Source organism: Muntiacus reevesi, chromosome 14, assembly GCF_963930625.1.
Source record: "Muntiacus reevesi chromosome 14, mMunRee1.1, whole genome shotgun sequence".
In the NCBI taxonomy this organism is placed as follows: Eukaryota; Metazoa; Chordata; class Mammalia; order Artiodactyla; family Cervidae; genus Muntiacus; species Muntiacus reevesi.
The window spans coordinates 19,215,532-19,239,335 of record NC_089262.1 but is presented as its reverse complement, the minus strand read 5'-3'; the positions used below and the strand labels follow the sequence as shown (position 1 = coordinate 19,239,335).

Sequence of the window (23,804 nt, the reverse complement as noted above, 5' to 3'; positions counted from 1 at the left end):
ACTGTATAGAGCTTCTCCATCTTTGGCTGCAAAGAATATAATCAATCTGATTTCAGTCTTGACCATCTGGTGATGTCCATGTGTAGAGTCTTCTCTTGTGTTGTTGGAAGAGGGTGTTTGCTATGACCAGTGTGTTCTCTTGGCAGGACTCTATTAGCCTTTGTCCTGCTTCATTCTGTACTCTAAGGCCAAATTTGCCTGTTACTCCAGGTGTTTCTTGACTTCCTACTTTTGCATTCCAGTCCCCTATAATGAAAAGGACAACTTTTTTGGGTGTTAGTTCTAAAAGGTCTTGTAGTTCTTCATAGAACCAGTCAACCTCAGTTTCTTCAGCATTACTGGTTGGGGCATATGCTTGGATTACTGTGATAGTGAATGGTTTGCTTGGAAACAGACAGAGATCATTCTGCTGTTTTTGAGATTGCATCCAAGTACTGCATTTCAGACTCTTTTGTTGACCATGATGGCTACTCCATTTCTTCTAAGGGATTCCTGCCCACAGTAGTAGATATAATGGTCATCTGCCACCTGGGAGGCCCCATCCTCCTTATCTATGAGTCTGTTTTTCTTTTATCAGATTTTTAAGATATTTTTTAAAAAATTTTAAAAAGTTGTGTCGGTTTCTGCCATACAAAGTTGTGTTGATTTCTGCCATTGACTTCAACAACGCAAGTCAAGTTTTGTTTCTCAAATGTCAAATATAAGTGAGATCATATGATATTTGTCCTTTTCTGTATTTTTGTATGTTACTTAGCATAATACCCTCTAGATCCATCCACGTTGCAGCAAATGGTAAAATTTATTCTTTTTTATGGCTGATTTTGTACTATAGCTTAAAATTAGGGAGCATGATACTTCCAGCTTTGCTCTTTTTACTCAAGATTTCTTTGGCTATTAGTGGTTTTTGGAGGTTTCATACAAATTTGAAGATTGTTTTTTCCAGTTCTATGAGACATATTATTTGTATTTTATTAGGATTGCATTAAATTTTTAGATTATGGTTTTATCAATGTCTTTCATTTTTCAGAGTAGAGGTTTTCACCTCCTTGTTTATATTTATTTATAGGTATTTTTCTCTTCTTTATGGAACTGTACAGGGAATTGTTTCCTTAATTTTTCTTCCAATATTTCATTACTAGTGTATTGAAATGTAACACATTTCTGCAAATTAATTTGGGATCCTACATCTTCACTGAATTCATTTACTAGTTCTAATAGTTAAGCACAGCATTCATATTGATAAATATGTACGTATATATCAGAATTGACACTGTGAATAATTTCGTGTCACCTCTTTTATATCTTAATCTGTGTTGGACAGGTAGTGCCATTAAGATGTTTCATATGCGTCAGAAGTAGGATGCCCAGAAAATGATGGCAGTGTAATTACATAGTACATCAAAAGCCATCCAAGTTTGGCAGAGTTGAAGATTTACTTCAGTTTTGAATTAATCTGAATGACCCTAGCTTTATTGCTGTTGGGTTTCTAGAAGCGATAAAATGTCAAGTCATTGGAAATAAAACGACAGAGTGTAAGCAATCTGACAAGACTAATGCACAGTTTTTCTGACTAGTTCCGTATTCTGCAGACTTTATTACTAACTATGATGTCCTACTGAGAAATGTTTGTCTTAATGAATGCATCTTCCACCTTACTAATGTGTATACCTCTTATGTAAACAACAGAAAATTCAGTGCTCTTTATGTATTTGTTTTATGTACCTTAAAACCTCAGTGCACAAAAATGATGTAAATGGGAAACCACTGTTTAACTTCTATTATATCTTAATTTGGGTCAGGCATGTTAATGGAATGTTATTGAGTAGATCTTTTGTGGACAGAGATAATATTTCATTTTAATCACAAATTTTCTAATGCCATTAGATAATTATGAGTTTTGCAGACTTACTGTATGCTGACAGTTTTTTTAAAAGCTGCTACTTAATGTATATTGATAGCATAATACAAATAATAGCTATCTTCATGATTATTGTTATTAGCCTCATAAAATGTTCTTTTATAAAACATAGAACTCATATCTCAGCATATTGTCTTGAAAAGGAGAACTTTTTCATCTACGCTCTGTATTATCTGATGTCCTTTAGATAAGCTTCCTGAGTTTCAACTTTTTTTCTAACATTGAATGGTCTCAATTCTGGCTAAATACTTTGCCTTCACTAATCATAATCCCTAAGTGATGATTCCAGACTAGATTATTTTCCTTGATTTTTTGATTCTTTTTATTTTTAAATATTCAAATGAGAAGCAAACCTAAACTTAAACCTAAACCTAACATGTAACTTATTTGCTTCCCTTAAATAGATAGGATAGAATAAGAAATATTCCAAGATTATAAATTAGACACATATTTTTCTAAAGATTTCATTCAACACTCCCCTTGCTCCAATGATGTATCACTATCACCACCATGTACAGCTGTTCATGTTTTTAATTTGAAATCCACTACACTTGACTGCCGCCTGCCAATGCAGGAAACACAGGAGCCGCAGGTTCCATCTTTGGGTCAGGAAGATCCCCTGAAGAAGGAAATGACAACCCACTCCAGTATTCTTGCCTGGGAAATCCCATGGACAGAGAAGCCTAGTGGGCTACAGTCCCTGGGGTTGCAAAGAGAGAGGCAAGAAGGATCGGCTGAGCACACCAAGTCACGTTTCTTAACTAAACACCCTGTTAAAGGAGCATTTATTTTTCAACCTATACCTCCACCGCTCCATTGGAAAAATTCAAGAACTTTCCTAACACTTATTGATGCATCATGAGATTAGACTATGACAGATCACAAGGTTTTTGGTATTTCTTCTATTCGATATCACAAGCACACAGTGAGATGCAAAGGATGCACACACGTTTCTGATAAACCATAGGCATTGAGAAGAAAAGAATAAAAGAAACAAACAATATCTCACATGTGCTATGCCTGTTCATTTTTCTTTGGAGTTTGTAGCTGAGAAGTTTAGTACAACTTTATTAACTGTGTCACATGCTTTCTTGCTGCATTAAACAGGAATTCAGGCATCTTTATGCTTGCTTACATCTCAAGAGAGCTTCAATAGGGTCAGAGTTTAATATGGTTATTGTGAGACACTTATGCTCCAAAGAAACTAGGTTGAAAAAGCTGCATTATGTTCTGATTATATAATTATGGCTATTTGAACTCATACAAATTCCCCTTGATATCTGTCTTTACCTTTTCTGTAGGCCATGAGTATATAAAAATGTTACCTATGATTTTATTCTTTTTCGTTTCTCTTATTGCCTCAAATTCAAACCCTACTTTAAGACCACAAATACTGAGCAACTCTATAGGCTAGCCTCTCTGTTAAGGGTTTAAGGGATGAAACCTAATGAATCATAACTATAGTCTGTGAAACATTGCTAGTTTGATAGACAAATAGGAGTTTTTCAACCCAAATTATTTTATAATATCTACCTAATGCTCCATTATTGCCACTTGAAGTATTCTTATTTGATCTATGTCTATTTATCTATTCATATCACATTTTCCCTTTTAGAGAGATTTCTCATATCTCTTTTGAAGGCAGCTGTATTGTTAGTGTGTGCATGCTCATGTGTTTGCTAAGAGATTTCAGTCCTGTCCGACTCTTTGAGACCCCATGGACTGTAGCCCCCCGCCTCCACTACCCGCGGGCTTCTCCAGGCAAGAACGCTGCAGTGGGTTGCCATTTCCTTCTCCAGGGGATCTTCCCAACCCAGGGATCGAACCCACGTCTCTTATGTCGTCTTCATTGTCAGGCAGGTTCTTTATCACTAGCGCCACCTGGAAAGCCTAGGTATTCAGTTGTTTTCAACTCTTTGTGACCCCAGGGTCTATAGCCCACCAAACTCCTCTGTCTAGAAGATTTCCCAGGCAAGAATACTGGAGTGAGTTGTCATTTTCTCCTCCAGGGGATCTTCCTGACCCAGGGATAGAACCCATGTCTCCTGTGCCTCCTACACTGGCAGGCAGATTCTTTACAACTAAGCCACTTTTGATGCTTTTGAATTGTGCTGGAGAAGACTCTTGAGAGTCCCCTGAGCTGCAAGGAGGTCAAACCAGTCAATCTTAAAGGAAATAATCCCTGAATATTCATTGGAAGGACTGATGCTTCAGCTGAAACTCCAATACTTTGGCCCCCTGATACAAAGAGATGACTCACAGGAGAAGACCCTGATGCTGGGAAAGACTGAAGGCCAAAGGGAAAGGGGGTGGCAGAGGATGAGATGGTTGGATAACATCACTGACTCAATGGACGTAAGTTTTAGCAAATTCAGGGAGATAGTGAGGGACGAGGAAGCCTGGCATGCTGCAGTCCATGGGGTCACAAAGAGTCAGATACAGCTTAGAGACTGAACAATTACAACAACATGCAGTCAGTTCACTATTAAATAAACTGATTAAACAAGAATTTTCTACCTCTGTATATTTTCTATTACATGCAAGCAAAAGATTTAGATAAATAATTTAACTCTCTTGAGACTGTGTATATATTTATATGTCGTATATTTATATGTACCATTGATGCAATGTCCATTCATTTCAGCTCAGTTCAGTCGCTCAGTCGTGTCCGACTCTTTGCGACCCCATGAATCACAGCACGCCAGGCCTCCCTGTCCATCACCAACTCCCCGGGTTTACTCAAACTCATGTCCATAAAGTCGGTGATGCCATCCATCCATCTCATCCTCTGTCATCCCCTTCTCCTCCTGCCCCCAATCCCTCCCAGCACCAAGGTCTTTTCCAATGAGTCAACTCTTCCCATGAGGTGGCCAAAGTACTGGAGTTTCAGCTTCAGCATCAGTCCTTCCAATGAACACCCAGGACTGATCTCCTTTAGGGTGGACTGGGTTGATCTCCTTGCGGTCCAAGGGACTCTCCAGAGTCTTCTCCAACATTAAATGGATATAAATAAGGCTAATATTAACATTATAAGAGCAAATGGTATAAATCTTTTTGGGGGAGTGGTAGAAAGGCAGATGGCAAGATTTAAGAGCTACCAGGGCTAATAAATTTATAAAATTTTGAAGCTGACTGTGAAATAACAATAAAACCTATAAAAACAGTTGGGAGTAAAGAATAAATTATTTGACAGAATCTCCCTAATGTGATTTATTATTTTTCTCATATCTCTTAAAAGAAATTATTCTAATACTGTAATCTAGTATGTTGAATGAACTCCACCATCCAAAAACATATTTACTTCCTAATTTAATTGCTATAACTTCTAGTTACATAGAAGTGAAAATCAAATTAATTACCCTGGTTGCTTTACTTATAGGAAATTACAATCCAAAATCAGCTAATAGAAATTTTAATCAAAGTCATTATTAATTTAAACTTTGTGTTTTTGTGTTTAGTTTTGATTTAGCATTTATATTTCCTCCTATTTTCTTTGTTTCCTTATTTTGGCTTAAACAGACTACTGTTTAATCAACTATTTTTATTGGTGAGATATCAATAAAATAACCTATATCTTTTTCTTCATGTTATACCTTATAAAATTTTGCAAATTCTTGTAAGCAATGTATGTTTTAATTTTGTGGGATATCATAATTTTTTGTGATTCTGTTGTATTTTTTATAGGTTTTTTTTTGACTTGAGTATCAGATTTATAGTAATGTTGGTGCTCCCCCTGGTGGCACAAAGCTAGCAGTTTACTTTTTTCTTTAAGGATAAAAAATTGAGAGAGAAATTTCTGTCCTGCTTTTAAAAGTGTGCAAAAATACCTAGAAGGAAATGCAGGAAAAATTGACTAAATATAAGTTTAATATTAGCCTATAGTACAATATAATTAAATCCATTATAGATTAAATATATGTACATATATTTAATACATACTCATATACTTATTTCAAGGTCATTTTTAGTTTAATGATTAAACTCATTGAGTAAATATTTCATTGTATTATATTTATACTATAAATATTTTATAAATATAGGATACATAAATATTAAGATAATATAAATATTAGGATAAATATTTTATTTTTAATAAATAATACAATAACTTTATTTTGCTAAGTATCTAAATATTTTTCTCCTATTTTCTGTGTGTTCATCTATCTATTCATCTATCATCTCTCTATACATCTTTTTAATCTATGTCTTATATCCTGGATTCTTTTACATTAGTACCAATTTATTTTGTGGATATCCTCACCTTTACATTTGATAATAGGTGCAAGTATTAGATGGTGTTAGTATGTAAAATATTTTTTCATAGTAATTTCAACACTTTCTATTTTTAATGATTGAAATTTTACAACAGAATCCTTTGAAGTGAAAAGTGAAAATATTACTCCTAATTATAACCTTTAACTGGAGAACAAACTGCCTTTTGGTTTTGCACTATTATGTTTTACAGTTGGTTTATTTTCTGTTGACTGTATTTTCAAGCCAAGTAATCTTATATATTTGACTAACTTCACTGTAAACAAAAAATATAAATGTATCTCATCAGGCATTTTCCATCTGAAAGTTCCTGAGTCTTCTCCTGTTGGCTCAGCTATTGGAAGAATAAGAGCCGTGGACCCTGATTTTGGACAAAATGCAGAAATTGAATACAATATTGTTCCAGGAGATGGGGGAAATTTGTTTGACATCGTCACAGATGAGGACACACAAGAAGGAGTTATCAAATTGAAAAAGGTACGTGGACATGTTTTTGAAAAGCAGATTACCCAATAAAAATTAAACAACACAAAGGAAATGAGAGACATCTTAATTTCCTTTCAATTAGGAGTATTTTAAATTAAAAAAAAAAGTCTGGGTAACTAGGAAATATCGATTCCCAACTTTTATTCTGTGATTCTAGGGATAAAGTGGTACTAGGGATAAAGAAAGTGCCTGCCAATGCACCCGACATAAGAGATGCTGGTTCGATCCCTGGGTCAGGAAGATCCCCCGGAGGAGGGCATGGAAACCCACCCCAGTATCCTTGCCTGGAGAATATGATGGAAAGTGGAGGGCGATCATAGGGTCACAAAGAGTCAGACACTGCTGAAGGAACCTGGCACGCACACACACATGCATATTTTATGTTGAAACAACTAGGCCTATTAATTCACTTAAGTCATTAAAAAAGTCTTCCCAGAGTTTAGTTTTAATTTAATTTGCTATTGTTATCAGCTTAGATGAACAGGTTAATTTAAAGATAAGATGTAGAAGTAAACACGAAGTATACCAGGTTTGGCCTTGTCCTATTTACTAGTTTTATGAGAACATCAATATCTAACTCACACACTTGTTCATGCGCCTCGACCTCAGAGTGGGTGAATTCTGATACGGGCAAGCTCTGCTACAGGTGAATGGAAGCAATGAGAAGGGATAAAGCTGGGCTTGAGGGTGCTATGATGCGGTAAGTAGACAGAAAAATTAACCAGAAGGAGGGAGAAGACAAGAAGGCCTAATGTGATGGGAAGCCCTCTAGTTATGCTAACTTGATTTGTATAGAAGAGAATGGAGAGTAAGATTCAAAATATTAGAAATACGCCATTATCTCAGGATATGTAGTTTGTCTTTTGTCAGGAAGGGGCATGAAGAAATATGTAAATGTGAGAAAGAGGAAACGACTTTTGACTCCCTTTGTCCATTTCACTGGGGTCTTTCCAGGTGGCTTAGTGGTAAAGAATCTGCCTACCAATGCAAGAAATGTAGGAGATGCGGGTTTAATCCCTGGGTTGGGAAGATCCCTTGGAAGAAGAAATGGCAACCCACTCCAGTATTCTTGCCTGGGAATCCCATGGACAGAGGAGCCTGGCGGGCTACTGTCCCTGGGGTTACAAAGCCCTGGACATGACTGAGCGCACGAGCCACACCCCATGCCATCCATCCATTTCACACACTACCCAACTCTACTTCTGGCAACACCAGTCAGCTCTCTGTATTTAAGAGCTTGTTTGTTTGTTTTAGATTTCATATATAAATAAAATCATATGATATTTGTCTTTCTTTGTCTGACTTATTTCACTTAAATTAGCACAATGCCCTCAAAGTTCATCCATGTTGTCGTAAATAGCAAGATTTTATTCCATATCTCTATCACTGCAGATTTCATATCCGAGAATTCAATCAATTGCCAAATTATTCGGGGGAGAAGTTCCATGTAAAATTCTGAAAGACAAAACTTGAAGTTGCTGCATACCGACAACTATTTACATAGCATTTACTTATATTAGATACTACAAGTGATCTAAAAAATATTTGCAGTATACAGAAAATATGCACAGGTTATATGCAAATACTATCATCTTATATAAGGGATCTGAGCATCCTTGGATTTTGGTATCTGCAAGAGGTCTTGGAGCCTGTGGACACCAAGGGATGACTGTATATACATTTTCTTTATCCATTCACCTCTCAGTGGGCATTTGAGTTGCTTCCATATTTTTGTTATTGGCAATAATGCTGCCTGTTGTTGTTTAATCACCAAATCGTGTCTGACTCTTTTGTAACCCAATAGACTAACTCTTCAGACTCCTCTGTCCACGGGATTTCCCAGGCAAGAATGCTGAAGTGGGTATCCATTTTCTTCTCCATGGGATCTTCCCAACCCAGGGATTGAACCTCCCTCCTTCTGCACTGGCAGGCAGGTTCTTTACCATTGAACCACCAGGGAAGCCCCGATCAAGCTCTAGGAGGTAGTGGAGGACAGAGGAGCCTAGTATTCTACAATCCATGGGATCATGAAGAGTTGGATGGGACTTAGCAACTAAATAACAGTAACAAAATAATGCTGCAATGAACACGGCTTTGCACATGTCCTTTTAAGTTAGTGTTTGTTTTCTTTGGACAAATACCCAGGAAAGAAATTGCTGGATCATATAGAAGCTCTATTTTTAACTTTGTGAGTAACCTACCTACTGTTTTCCATAATGACTACACCAATTTATATTTGCACCCACACTGCACAAAGGCTCTTTTTTCCTCCAACACTATTTTGTTGTCTTTTTGATAATAGCCAGTCTAGCATATATGAGGCAGTATCTCATTATGCTGTTAACATTTTCCTGGTGATTAGTGATGTTCAGCATCTCTTTGTGTACTAGTTGGCCTATAGTTTTTTAAATAGATTTTTTTTTTGAGGGAAAACTCTATTAAAAGACTATTTATGTCCATATACAGAGAGTTCTCAGAAAACTGTATCTTCAACTTATTCAGTCTCAGGAAAATAGATGTACAATAATAAATATGTATGTAAATATCAACAGCAGTGTTTAGGTTCGATAATGATATTAAAATTACTTTTGGAAACTTTTCTCTCAATAGCTCAGCATAGAATTGCAGTGAAGATTTTTGATATGAAATCAAATTCATATAGAAATTATATTCTTAAGTATATGACATGCATATATAAAGTCTAAAAATACATATTCTCCATTTGAATGCATCCGTTTTAAAATATCATGCTATTTTTTGTTTTTGAGTGATTTTCTTTTTTATCTCACTAAAGGATAAATTAAAATGCTTAAAATTCTCTAAAACACACATTCTTATTATAATTACATTTCCAAAATCTTTGTTTAGTTTCCTTTCACTATTTTTCCCTCTCTCCTCTTTCTCCATGCATGGAAGGTATAAGTGGATTAAAAATGATGGTCAACTTTACATGAGCTTCTCAGAATGAAAAAAAGGCATTTTTATTTTTTAAACCTCAACTTGGGTTCAGTTTATGAGCACTGTGACAATGCCATTTCACTGTGTCACTCTGAATTCAGGATAACATTATGCAACTTTATATATCTCTCCAAGGCACAAGATACTGCTTTTTTTTTTTTTTAAGAAACTATTCTTATTTTATAATTATGTCCTATTGCACTAAGAAAGTATGAATAAATAAAAATGTCCTATATATTGCTAAGTATTATAACAATAGAAACAATAACAAAGTTAGGGTAATATAACTTAAAATATTTTTGTCACAGCTAATAATTAGGCCATGGGTTGCATTTAAAATGAGAGAAGAAATCATTTTAAATTCAGCCATCTCACTGTTAGAAGAACAGCTAAATTAAATATACATTTTTAGTCCATAGATTTTATATCTTACTGGATAAGTGAGAATGTGCGTGCTAAGTTGCTTCAGTTGTCTCTGATTCTGTGTGACCCCAGGAACCATAGCCTGCCAGCTCCTCTGTCCAGGGGATTCTCCAGGCAAAAATTCTGGAGAGGACTGCCTTGCTCTTCTCTAGGGCATCTTTCCTACCCAGGGATCCAACCCGAGACTCTTATGCCTTCTACACTGGCAGGCGGGTTCTTTACCACTAGCACCACCCAAGAAGCCCATAAATGAGAATAAATGTATATTTACTGGATATAAATACAAATATAAAGTTAACATGAGTTATAAATATTCAAGAACTGAAAATACATATTTATGTACATGCACACAGTGGTTTTCTTGTTACTGATTAAGAGATTTAGGCAGTTAAATACTGAGATGAATACTTATATTGAGCAAAAGAGCAATTTTAATAACTTGAATAATTTCTAAAACAGCTCTGTACTATTTTTACAGTATATTTATCGGGAACTCAAATAAGTAATGACAGCATTTAAAATAAAGAAGGGTAAAGTAATTTCCTATTTATTTTAAAATAAGTGAAACTTCTTTGGAACTAAAAAATAAATCCTTACTATTTTGCTATTGCGTAACAATATTATTTCATTTCAAATAACCGTAATTGTGATCACAGTAAATCCAAAGGAGAATTATTTTGTTTTTCCTTAAAAACGTAAGAAATAAAGTATTTTATTCTTCCTCGGGATTTTAAATAAATAGTCTGAACTCTCTACTGATTACGCGGGACATTTTACTTATGCCTTGTTGTCACTGAACTCCTTTTTGCTGGCTTCAGTGGCAAGGGAGTGAATTGACATCAATTGATTTGGGAGCACAGCACCACCCCGTGGTTAATTTTGGAAAAACTCTTAGAAAAAAAGAACCATTAGGAATACCTGTTTGGGCTTCCCAGGTGGCCCAGCGGTAAAGAATCCGCCTGCAAAGCAGAAGACACAGAAGAACCGGGTTTTATCCCTGGGTTGGGAAAGTCTCCCGAAGAAGGAAATGGCAACCCACTCCAGTATTCTTGCCTGGAAAATCCCATGGACAGAGGAGCCTGGTGGGCTACATACAGCCCATGGGGTCCCAGACAGTCCAACACGACAGGGCAGGCACTCAACTGTTTTACATAGCCAAGCGTACACCTTGATTTATTGTTTTTGCCAAACATGAAAATTTCAGAGAAAAATACAAGGTGTTCTTTGTTTCTGTAAATATTATATAATTTTTGTATTTGTCATTTTCTGTTTTTAAGCATCTCACCTAACTTTCCTGATAGCTCAGTTGGTAAAGAATCCTCCTGCAATGCAGGAGACCCCAGTTTGATTCCTGGGTTGGGAAGATCCCCTAGAGAAGGGATAGGCTACCCACTCCAGTATTCTGGCCTAGAGAATTTCGTGGGCAGTATAGACCATGGGTTCACAAAGAGTGGGACACGACTCAGCAACCTTCACTTTCACTTTCTTTCACCTAACTTTCCCAGTCTCAACTCTTCAGTTCAGTTCAGTCACTCAGTCATGTCCGACTGTTTGCGACCCCATGAATAGCAGCACGCCAGGCCTCCCTGTCCATCACCAACTCCCGGAGTTTACTCAAACTCACGTCCATCAAGTCGGTGATGCCATCCAGCCATCTCATCCTCTGTCATCCCCTTCTCCTCCTGCCCCCAACCCCTCCCAGCATCAGGGTCTTTTCCAAAGATTCAACTCTTTGCATGAGGTGGCCAAAGTACTGGAGCTTCAGCTTCAAGATCAGTCCCTCCAATGAACACTCAGGACTGATCTCCTTTAGGATGAACTGAATGGATCTCCTTGCAGTCCAAGGGACTCTCAAGCATCTTCTCCAACACCACAGTTCAAAAGCATCAATTCTTCGGCACTCAGCTTTCTTCACAATCCAACTCTCACATCCATACATGACCACTGGAAAAACCATAGCCTTGACTAGACGGACCTTTGTTGGCAAAGTAATGTCTCTGCTTTTTAATATGCTATCTAGGTTGGTCATGCGAAGAGCTGACTCATTGGAAAATACCCTGATGCTGGAAGGGATTGGGGACATGAGGAGAAGGGGATGACAGAGGATGAGATGGCTGGATGGCATCTCCGACTTGATGGACATGAGTTTGAGTAAACTCCGGGAGTTGGTGATGGACAGGGAGGCCTGGCGTGCTGTGATTCATGGGGTTGCAAAGAGTCAGACACGACTGAGCCACTGAACTGATCTGAACTGAGGTTGGTCATAACTTTCCTTCCAAGGAGTAAGCATTTTTTACTTTCATATCTGCAGTCACCATCTGCAGTGATTTTGGAGCCCCAAAAAATAAAGTCTGACACTGCTTCCACTGTTTCCCCATCTGTTTGCCATGAAGTGATGGGACCAGATGCCATGATCTTAGTTTTCTGAATGTTGAGCTTTAAGTCAACTTTTTCACTCTCCTCTTTCACTTTCATCAAGAGGCTTTTTAGCGCCTCTTCATTTTCTGCCATAGGGGTGGTGTCTTCTGCATATCTGAGGTGATTGATACTTCTCCCGGCAATCTTGATTTCAGCTTGTGCTTCTTCCAGCCCAGCGTTTCTCATGATGTACACTGCATATAAGTTAAATAAGCAGGGTGACAATATACAGCCTTGATGTACTCCTTTTCCTATTTGGAACCAGTCTGTTGTTCCATGTCCAGTTCTAGCTGTTGCTTCCTGACCTGCATACAGGTTTCTCAGGAGGCAGGTCAGGTGGTCTGGTATTCCCCTTTTTCAGAATTTTCCACAGTTTGTTGTGATCCACACAGTCTCAACTCTTAACCCGCCCCAAAGTTAACATAACCAATGAAGATTGTTTTCTGCCTTGTAAACATTTCTAACGTGTGTGTGATAGTCTTCACTCTCAAAGTGTCTAAAGCTGAATCCCTTTACTTCTCCCAACAGGAGCATGCCTGCTCCCATTTTCTCCTACCTGGATAAAGCCCTGCTTCCTCTCCAGTTTCTTAAAGCAGAAATCTAGGTTTATTTTTATGCCACTTCTATTACCACTGAATTCCCCTTACCGAATAGCATGGGAAACCCAGCCACTGATCCCCTCCCAAACTTGAATTAAAATTTCCTCCTCATGGGTTGATTTACAATCATCCTTGTTTCTTCTTTCCACTATTACAATGGCTCTTTTCCGAGCCACACGCCTAATGTTCATCCATTTCCTTTCTGAGTGAATTTTACTCTTGCCCTTCATGTGTCACTGTTAAGATAAAGAGCAGATAGCATGTTTTCTATTACCATCCCCTGAATACACACACACACACACACACATACACACACACACACACACACACACACACACACACACACACACATATGCACACATTCACTCACTACATGCCAGCCACACCAAACTCATTGCAATTTCTCCTGAAGATGCTGTGCTATTTTACCAGCTACATAGAAGATAGCACCCTTCCTGAGCATTTCTGTTCATTTTTTTCTGTTTTTTAACATGGTTCTCACCCACGTCTCTCACCAAAGACTTCCTTGTGTCCCCCAGGCAATACTGATCCCACCTTACTCTTTTCCCCCAAGTTACCATTTCTGCCCAAACACATATGAGACTTTATGGTGGTTCAAATTTTAAATGCATCTGATCTTTCTAATTAGTTTAATCCCCTAAAGACACTTTGCCATTACTATATCTGTGTCACCATGATAAAGGAAATGCTTGAAATATGTGGGTGTTTAAATTTCTGTCTAAAAAAATGTCTCATATTGGTTTATTGCTTTAATTTCAGATGCAATATTGTTCTTAGTCCTCACATACCATGCAGAGTTCAACATATTTTTAAGCTATTTAGCAAAATATTGTTTCACTGATTATGCAAATGGGAAATATGAAACTCATTGGAGAAAAGTAACTTCTTCAAGACTACACAAGTTGCAGTCAATTTATAGCATATGTTTTAAAAGCACATAGTTTTAACTATTGCGAAGAACAATATAGGTTGGAAATAAAATGTGACAGTGGTCATACAAGAAGTTAAAAATATAATTGTCCCTCCAGATGGTCGTGATTTATACTGCATGTGCCTATAAAATGCATATTTTGCTTTGACATTTAAAACAGTTGATGAAATCTTCTCTTTCTTAGGGAAAACATCACCATAAACCCTCAGATAAAACACTAGATGTTCTTCTAATTCTCTTTTGCATTATGTTTTTTCTTAGTGAATTTGTTCCAAAAATTATTGTGACTGAAATACAGGTTTAAATATGGTGCCATGACTCTTGATGCATTAAATTATCAAAAGTTTGCAGTCCTGCACAAAATCCTTGATAACTTGCCTATAGAAAAATTAAATTCATTTCTAATAAATAGTATTTAACAATGGTTTTAGAGATACGTTGTATTAAGTATATATTTCTTCAGCTTAATATTTTTTTGACAGACACTTTCTGTTCTGAAACTCTACTGTTCTTTGAGAGTTCTTTTTTTATTTTAATTTTAGAACTGAAATATTGTTTAAATTTATCAAAACTAAAATCTGTTTTAAAAATGTCCAGATTTCATTGTTTTTCCCTCTTACTAAAGGAACATCATCACCTGAAAATGTGACAACTTTTTAAAGTCAAATAAAATAACAGTTTGGCTATTTTTTGGTGAATAAAAAAATATTTTGTTTTGTGAAGCACTGAGTTGAATTTCTTCCTCAATGTAGACGATACCAGGCCCTCCCATAGCTCTCTCTCACATAAATACATACACATTCTTCCTTATCTATCCCCAGATACACTATACACATATGCCTTTCAAGTCTTGAATTTTTCCATAGCACTTATGATGACTTTGGAGGCTACAGTTTGCTTATTTATCTTACTGTTGTCCATCAAATCCCAGAAGAGAGTGACCTCTGTGGGGGATTTTTGTCCATTTCCAACATCTATCATGATATCTAGCACACACTAGGATGTGTGTTGTGCGTGCTCAGTCGCTTCAATAGTGTCCAACTGTGCGACCCATGGACTGGAGACTCGCAGGCTTCTCTGTCCATGGGATTCTCCAGGGAAGAATACTGGAGTGGGTTGCCATGTACTTCTCCAGGGGACTTTCCAGATCCAGGGACTGAACCAGCACCTCCTGCATCTCCTGCATTGCAGGCAGATTCTTTACTGCTGAGCCACAAGGGAAGCACACACAGTTGGATATTCAGGCAATATGTGTGGCAAAGAGGAATAAAATATGCAGGAATTTTGCCCTTAATTTCCTCCCTTAGGTTCAATTCCCTCTGATTCCCTCATACCTGGTTCTTTGCATCCCACTTCCAGCATTACATCCTCAGAGAAGTGCATCCTATCTGCTCTATGTAATGTCTCCCCAGCTGTTTTTCTGTCCCATTTCTGTTTTCCTCATAAATCTTACCGCTAACTGAAAATAATTATTTACTTATTATTTCTTCTGGCTACCCCTCTTCTATAAGAAGAAAAAAAAAAGGACTTAATTTAACTCATGAACCAAGAGATCCTCAGTTCCTACTGTAATAAAATCTAATCAAATATTTGATTCAAATTATGCAGATTTAAATTAATTTGAATAAATCAATTAAAGAAGTAGTTACAGACATCATCTGTGGATGATTTAATATGTAACTTGAGTACCGGTAGAGACTAGAGTGATTTCTTATAGAATAAGAAAGTGCTAGGAAAAAATAAATGAATTGATTACTGTATTGATCAAAGCTACTTAATTGATTGGGGAACTTGACTTTCCCTATAAAATGATGCTTGATCTGAAAGTCAGGTAGTTCAGCCTGGTATCATAAAGGCTTCCCAGGTGGTGCTAATGGTAAAGAACCTGCCTGCCAATGCAGGAGACATAAGAGACATGGGTTTGATCCCTGGGTCAAGAAGACTTACTGGAGGAGGGCATGACAACCCACTCCAGTATTCTTGCCTGGAGAATCACCATGGACAGAGGAGTTTGGTGGGGTATGGCCCATAGGGTCACAAAGAGTCTGACATGACTAAAGCAACTTAGGACATGCATACACACATCATGTATACACATGCAACTTAGGACATGCATACACACATGACTAAAACAACTTAGGACATGCATACACACATCATAAACCTAGTTTACAAGAGCTTGTTCCTAGTGTCTTTTTAACCTTGTTCAGTCTACTACAAATCTCTTGTCTAGTTGCTTGCTTGAAAAGCATCTTCTCTTTCAGATACATTACAGCCTTCAGTTATTTGAGTTCATTGAGAATTTTCTTTCCATTAACCATTAAGATTTATAATATGATTGAAAGAATAGAGTTGTTTCTAAAGCATTTTATTCAGAGGGAGGACTCTACTACTATGGTGAAAGATATACATGTTCATCATAAAAACTGAAGCTATATCAGTTCAGTTGCTCAGTCAAGTCTGACTCTTTTCGACTCCATGGGCTGCAGCACGCCAGGCCTCCCTGTCCATCACCAACTCCCTGGGTTTACTCAAACTCATGTCCCTTGAGTCGGTCATGCCATCCAACCATTTCATCCTCTGTAATCCCCTTCTCTTCTTGCCTTCAATCTTTCCCAGCATCAGGGTGTTTTCAAGTTGAGTCAGTTCTTCGCATCAGGTGGCCAAAGTGTTGGAGTTTCACCTTCAACATCAGTCCTTCCAATGAACATTCAGGACTGATTTCCTTTAGGATGTACTGGTTGGATCTCCTTGCCGTAAAGGGACTCTCAAGAGTCTTCTCCAACACCACAGTTCAAAAGTACCAATTCTTAAGTTTTCTTTATAGTCTAACTCTCACATCCATACATGACTACTGGAAAAACCATAGCTTTGACTATATAGAAGCTATATAGAAGTGTAGAAAGTAAAGAGTGATGAAAGTACAAACTATTTGGGTCAGAGTAGAGTATAAGTGAGTCTTATGTTCAGGGTCTTCCAGGCTGAAATCAAGGTATAGACCAGGGCTACAACTGAGCTGAGGTTTAAAGTTTTGTTTTGTTTTGTTTTTCCTAAGGTTACTAGTTTGTGCAGAATTCATTTCTTTAGGGCTTTATGACTGCTGGCCCTACTTACTTTGCAGGCTGTTGGTCAAGGTCCAGTCTCAGTTACCATCAGTTACTATATGCACCCCAGGCAGGTGGGCTCTTACATCACAAATGTACTTCTTCAAGGCCAGGAACAATTAGTAGCTTCTACTAAACCTCACATGATTACATCAGACTCTTTAAATAAAAATCTCCCTTGTAATTAACTCAATGTTAAGTGATTGAAGACCTTGATTATATTTACATTATATATTTTTCCATAATACTTAGTAAATTCATGGTGCAATACTGCATTCCATGATTTCAGTTCAGAGAACCCTCACACACTCAAGGGCATACCATTATGCAAGAGATTATAGAAGAGATTATATTGTCCTTGGGGGTGAGAATCTTCAGGAGAGGTTGGAATTTGGTCTACCAAAGCTGCTTCTCAGATTCCTTAAAATATAACTCTAGCTATCCATTTTTGCTCAACATTTTCTGGAAAAGTGACAAGGCCTGGAAGAGCCCAGGGAATTATTCTCTTGTATTTTATGACAAAAATTGCTCTTCCTTCTTTGAAATGAGAAAATCATTTTGCACTTAATATTTTATGTAGCTTTACATGACCTAGACCTCAACAAAGTAAAAGCCGAGAAAGTGGATAAAAAGATAGAAGCAGAAAGATAATATCTTGATTAATTCCTCCCTTTATATTCTAAAGACCATTTAAGGATATCTTATTTCATTTCTCTACAGTTGTTTTCTTACCATACTACTCCTTACAATGTGAATTACCTCTTGAAAACTCTGGCCTTGCTAACCTTCCTTTAATGAAACATCCCTAGGAGAAGGAGCTACTCAACTAAATTCTCTTCAATCAATCATTTCCTTACTTTTCTAGAAAGGTTCATAAAATTGAATGTGCCCCAAGCAGTACCACAAAGTTTTCTATTTAATGTGGCAGAACTAAATTAACTTCATCATAATGGATTTCTGTTACAGAATATGATTCATTTCCTAACAATAACAAAAAAATCTGTTTTTTTTTCTATACTTATTTCAAATAATAAGATTTTTATTGATTGCAAAGTTAGGTGAACTTCATTCCTCAGCACCACCCCATCTTACCCTGCAGCCACAAAAAGTGGAGGATCGTCTGTCAGATGAGCTGGATAAAGTCAACTAGAAAGAGACTAGTATTGATTTTTTTTCTCTCTCTCTCTTTCTGAATTATCCAGTTTTATAAAATGGCATTACCTAAGGGCCAAGATCATGAAGAAGTAAGATACTACTGTGGCATTTCTCCTACAATTTTCTTCAGTTATTTGATCACTGCAGGATGTAAGTTTTCAGTCATAAAAGAATATCTATATGTACAGAAAGTTTATTTTATCTCTCTTTATCTCCACAACCACTAAATATTTGCCTGCAGTGACAGGTCAGGAGTTCTTAAAAGACAGAAATTATGTCTGATCTCCTAAAACAAAATATAGAATAATTTTTTTTTTTCAATTTTGCCTTCATGTCTGGGCTTGAAATGACTTTTGAAGTGGGGAAACATGTCCATCAGTGGCAAGTCCATAACAGTGGCATGTTTGTTAAGTAGGTAAATAAAACTGAGATCTTGTCAAGAAAGAATTTGCCTAATCCCACAATCAGAAGCCTTCCAATATCTGGTAGAAGTATAGAGGGAAAGGAAGAATAGCTGGTACCAACTTCTTCATTTTAAGGGAGTTAATTCTGGTTCAGAGAAGGGCGTAAGTGTCAGCCAAGGCAGATCAAATAGCTTTCTAGACAAACAGACCAAAGGTGAAGTCAAAATTGTCTTACACCAGAAGTTACGGATAACTATGATAAATATTATATTGTTTAACATTTATGGAGCATTTGGAGTTTGTAAAAGCAAACTATATTTTATAAGTTACCTTAAACTAGCTTGTGTAGCTTATAAATTATACATAACTCAGCTATCTCTTTGGCATCCAATTTCCATTGAATACATCAAAAGATGGGGGACTTAGTACTTCTACAAACAACTCAGTCATTAAACAAGATGGAAAACCTTATTATCTTTGTCTCTTCTGTCCTTCTGGAATGCTTTCCAGGTCTTACTACCATGTAAGCAATCAATATCTTTTAACATTAATTTAACTTTGAATGGTTTCATTTGTTAGAAGCTTCTTCCTTTTTACCTTAAAATTGACATATTTAGTAAACTAAATTATTGTTAACTCCCTATTGAAAGACGTACAGAGTATATCAAACTGATGTTCAACATGAGAGCCCTTCAATATTTGAAAAGGTTTATCCTTTTTATGTCTTGATCTTCTTCATTCCAGGTAAGCAGTCTCAGTAATTCTAACAGTTTTGTGTTTTTGGTTTGAATGATATTTGCTATCCTATTCTGGCAATTGGTTGTCTTTTCTTGAGCCCAATTCCTTTAACAAAAAACAGTAGTTTAAGCTGTAGACTGATCAAACCAGTAGCATTATGGGATCATCTCTTTATTGAGATACTATGTTTCTATCTGTGTAACCAACAGCGGCAATATCAACCATGGCCTATTATACAATAACTCTACTTATATTTATATTAGTTTTAAGACAAATGAAAAGTCTTAAAAAGAAGGAGATGGAAGTTGAAGAAAATCAGTACTATATGTAAAACCTTATGAATAATGAATAAATGAAAATATAAAAACTAAAATAAAGCATTGAATCCAAGGCAAATAAATATATGAGTAAAAACTGGATGAATTAAACAAAGTAAAGGGAATAATTACAGGGAAGATAAAGATAGATCCCACTGAGTGAAAATTACTGTGAAAGAGACTTTATTTCAAGTCCGAGAAGTGTTACTGTTTGCTATAATAAACTTGATTAATTTGTGACTTTTTGATTTCACAGCAATTTTTTTCCCTTTTCTTTTCCCTTCTTCACAGGCAATGCATAAAACAGCAATCTAGTCCTTAAAAGAATGAAAGGTGCCCACTTTATCTCCCCCAGGTGTACTAAGGCCAAAAAGCGATGTGTCAACACGACAATTAGCACAGCATTGGAGTCATGCCGCTGCTGCTAAGTCCCTGCAGTCGAGTCCGACTCTGTGTGACCCCGCAGACATCAGCCCACCAGGCTCCCCCGTCCCTGGGATTCTCCAGGCAAGAACACTGGAGTGGGGTGCCATTGCCTCCTCGTAATGAAGTCATACCAGAGGGAATTAACTGCGAAAGCAGAAACTTCTAAAGGTCCCAGAAAATCACTGTGTTAATTAACTATCTTCATGCTCATTTCATGTTGTCTTAGTTTGTCACAGGTGATTAGAAGTCAGAGCAAGTGACCTTAAAGTTTTTGTTTTAATTAAGCACTGCAGCAGCAGCATATTTCTATAATGTAATACTTCCAGTTAATGGGAACATAAAACTAATATTCAGGAAAAGGGTAAATGTAAGCAAAGTGAAAAATCAAGGATCATGACTCCAGGGACAAATTGCATCTAAATATTCTGTCTAATATTGTTATTTAATTATATATGCTCAAAGCCTTAATGCTTGGTCAAATATCCTGATAATGCATTATAGTACCTACCAGTTACACGTGAAAAGCTGACAAATATAAAGCCCCAAAACTAGACCTTGCTGCTGAGAGACTGAAGGCGCAAGGAGAAGCGAATAACAGAGGATGAGATGGTTGGATAGCATAACCAACTCAATGCTCATGAGTTTGAGCAAACTCTGGGAGGCAGTGAAGGACGGGGAAGCCTGGCGTGCTGTAGTCTGTGGGGTCACAAAGACTCAGACAGGACTTAGAAACGGACCTTAGCAACATACATAGACCTTCTACAGCAAACACACTTAGATAGTCAAAGGTATTTAATAGAAGAGGGTATTATCATCAAAATAATAAAAATGATACAACAACAACAACAACATACATTTTGTTACACCAAATTCTCAGCTGAAATAGAAAAAGAGAAGATTAATTTCAATTTTGTTGTATTTGTAATTACTGCTTTGATCCACCAGATGTCAGTATTGGATAAGACCAGAAAATACTCCTAGCTACTTGATCTTTTGTGGTAACCAGTCACAGGAAAGGAATAAGCCCTTCCCTGGACTTCCCTGGAGAAGGCAATGGCAACCCACTCCAGTGCTCTTGCCTGGAAAATTCTATGGACGGAGGAGCCTGGTGGGCTGCAGTCCATGGGGTCGCACAGAGTCGGACAAGACTGAGGCGACTTAGCAGAAGCAGCAACAGGACTTCCCCGGCGGCTCAGCCGGTAAAGCATCTGCCTACAATGAGGGAGACCCCGGTTCAGTCCTCCGGTCTGGAAGATCTCCTGGAGAAGGAAATGGGAACCCATTCCAGTATTCTTACCTGGAAAAATCCCATGGACGGAGAAGCCTGGTAGGCTACAGTCCATGGGGTCGCAAAGAATTGGATACGACTGAGCGACTTCACTTTTTCCAGCGACTTAGCAGCAGCAGCAACATATATGTGTGTGCATATGTCATTTGAATGCATGCAACTGATTATCTTTACAAGCTATCCAGGCATTTTTACAAGTGGTAGCTTCTTTTCTTAACACGTTTAATTTTACTTCCCTTACCCACTGATCTTTATTTATTTATTTATTTATTTTAATATTATTTTATTAGTTGGAGGCCAATCACTTCACAACACTTCAGTGGGTTTTGTCATACATTGACATGAATCAGCCATATAGTTACACGTATTCCCCATCCCGATCCCCCCTCCCACCTCCCTCCCCACCCGACTCCTCAGGGTCCTCCCAGTGCACCAGGCCCGAGCACTCGACTCATGCATCCCACTGATCTTTAAAGGAAACTGATAATTGGCTACTAACTTGTAAGTTACTCTGCAGCAAGTTCCGTCATCCTCGCCACATCCTGTCTGAAAGCATCTCTCGCTTTTGTTTTGTCCTCCCTACAGCCATTAGACTTTGAAACAAAGAAAGCTTACACTTTTAAAGTAGAGGCCTCCAACGTTCACCTGGACCACCGGTTCCACTCCGCGGGCCCTTTCAAGGACACGGCCACGGTGAAGATCAGCGTGCTGGACGTGGACGAGCCGCCGGTGTTCAGCAGGCCGCTCTACACCATGGAGGTTTACGAGGACACCCCGGTGGGGACCATCATAGGCGCCGTCACCGCGCAGGACCTGGACGTGGGCAGCAGTGCCGTGAGGTGAGAAAAAGCAGCGCTTTCTGTTCCATGTGTCAGAAAGAGAAAGAACAGAAGGCTCGGACCAGGCTTGTGTGAATGATTTACTTATAGAATGCAATGCTTGAAAATGCAACCACTTTTCATGGTAAGTAGAATAAAGGAAGAGCCATTGAGCTTCCCTGATAGCTCAGCTGGTAAAGAATCCTCCTGCAATACAGGAGACCTGGGTTCAGTCCCTGGGTTGGGAAGATCCCCTGCAGAAGGGAACGGCTACCCACTCCAGTATTCTGGCCTAGAGAATTTCATGGGCTGTATAGTCCTTGGGGTCACAAAGAGTAGGACAAGGCTGAGCAACTTTCACTTCATAGGGTTTGAGCAAAAACATCTGATAGCAATCCCTTTAACGGGGTTTAATAGTGACCTGATGTCGGACTTGTCACTCAAGTTGATCAACCTCAGTTTTTTATCCACAAAAGGGATTTGGTAGTCAGCCTGAAAGGATGCGTCTCACAAATAACGACATTAAGATATGTTCAAGGTGCCTGAAATATCACACATATATAAAACACATTTTTCAATTATTCTAAAATCTCTGTCCCTTACCCAAAGTTGGTGTTTGAAAAAAGATTGTTCAAGCATGAGTAATTTGCAATTCATTTTTTCACTGGTAATTGCATCTCCTAATAGAGGCACAATTGCAGTCAGATTTAATGTAAGATGTGTTGTGGAGTTGCTCAAAGTCCAGACTTGCCAAGGAGCTCCTTATTGGCATATGGCTGCTGAGTAGTGAGTCCGACCAAGCAGTCAGTAAGACAAAGCAAGAGTAAGAAAGTGTAAGAAAATGCTCACTCTTCCCCCACCCATAAATGCCACTTATATTGCTCAAATATGGTAGCATTCCCTTTTCCACACTTATAAATTGATCCTGTAAGATATTTGGAGATTTGTTCTGATTCAACTTTGCTTCTTCTGGATACTTAATCTGTGCCATGTGTCAATGCACCTACAAAAAGGGCAGAAGGGGTGGGGAATAAAAGAAACGGGGAAAAAAAAATGAACGTATCTACAAAACAGAAACAGACTCACAGACATCATGGTTATCAAGGGCAGGTGTGTTGAGGGAGGAAAGGATTGGTAGTTTGGGCTTAGCAAATGCAAACTAAAAAAGAGACAAAGAGAAAAATGGAGTTTGTTCACAATCTTCTAACTCTAAAGGGTCGAAGCTTAGTATACAAAATCCAAACCAAAGAACACATTAAATAGACTTTTAAAGCAAAACAGTACTCTGTTGCATAGGAAAAATACATAGATGCATGCAAGATTTTAAGTCGTGGGGTAATGAGTGATTAAAACAAACAAATAAACCAAAAAGATCAACCTTTCAGTGGTAGCCTCAACACATTCATAGCATAGAGAAAACTCTCAGGCAATGGCTTGAAAGCATAGAATCTCTGCTCTTTGTATGTGTCAAATCTATCCCTTAAAGTGGCCTGGATGCCTTCCTTCTTGAAGCATGTCTGTGATCAAG

The 23,804-nt window shown here is 37.7% G+C and overlaps 1 protein-coding gene across 2 annotated transcripts in view; it reads left to right on the top strand.

Annotated features, from left to right (window-relative positions):
• The window catches only part of CDH12 (cadherin 12), a 307,444-nt gene that overhangs the window by 238,442 nt on the left and 45,198 nt on the right, over positions 1–23,804 (top strand). For both annotated transcript variants that reach the window (XM_065905321.1, XM_065905320.1), the window contains 2 exons: positions 6,480–6,667; positions 22,044–22,297. In XM_065905321.1, coding sequence (XP_065761393.1) covers positions 6,480–6,667; positions 22,044–22,297 — 442 coding nt within the window. The remainder of the gene's footprint in view (positions 1–6,479; positions 6,668–22,043; positions 22,298–23,804) is intronic.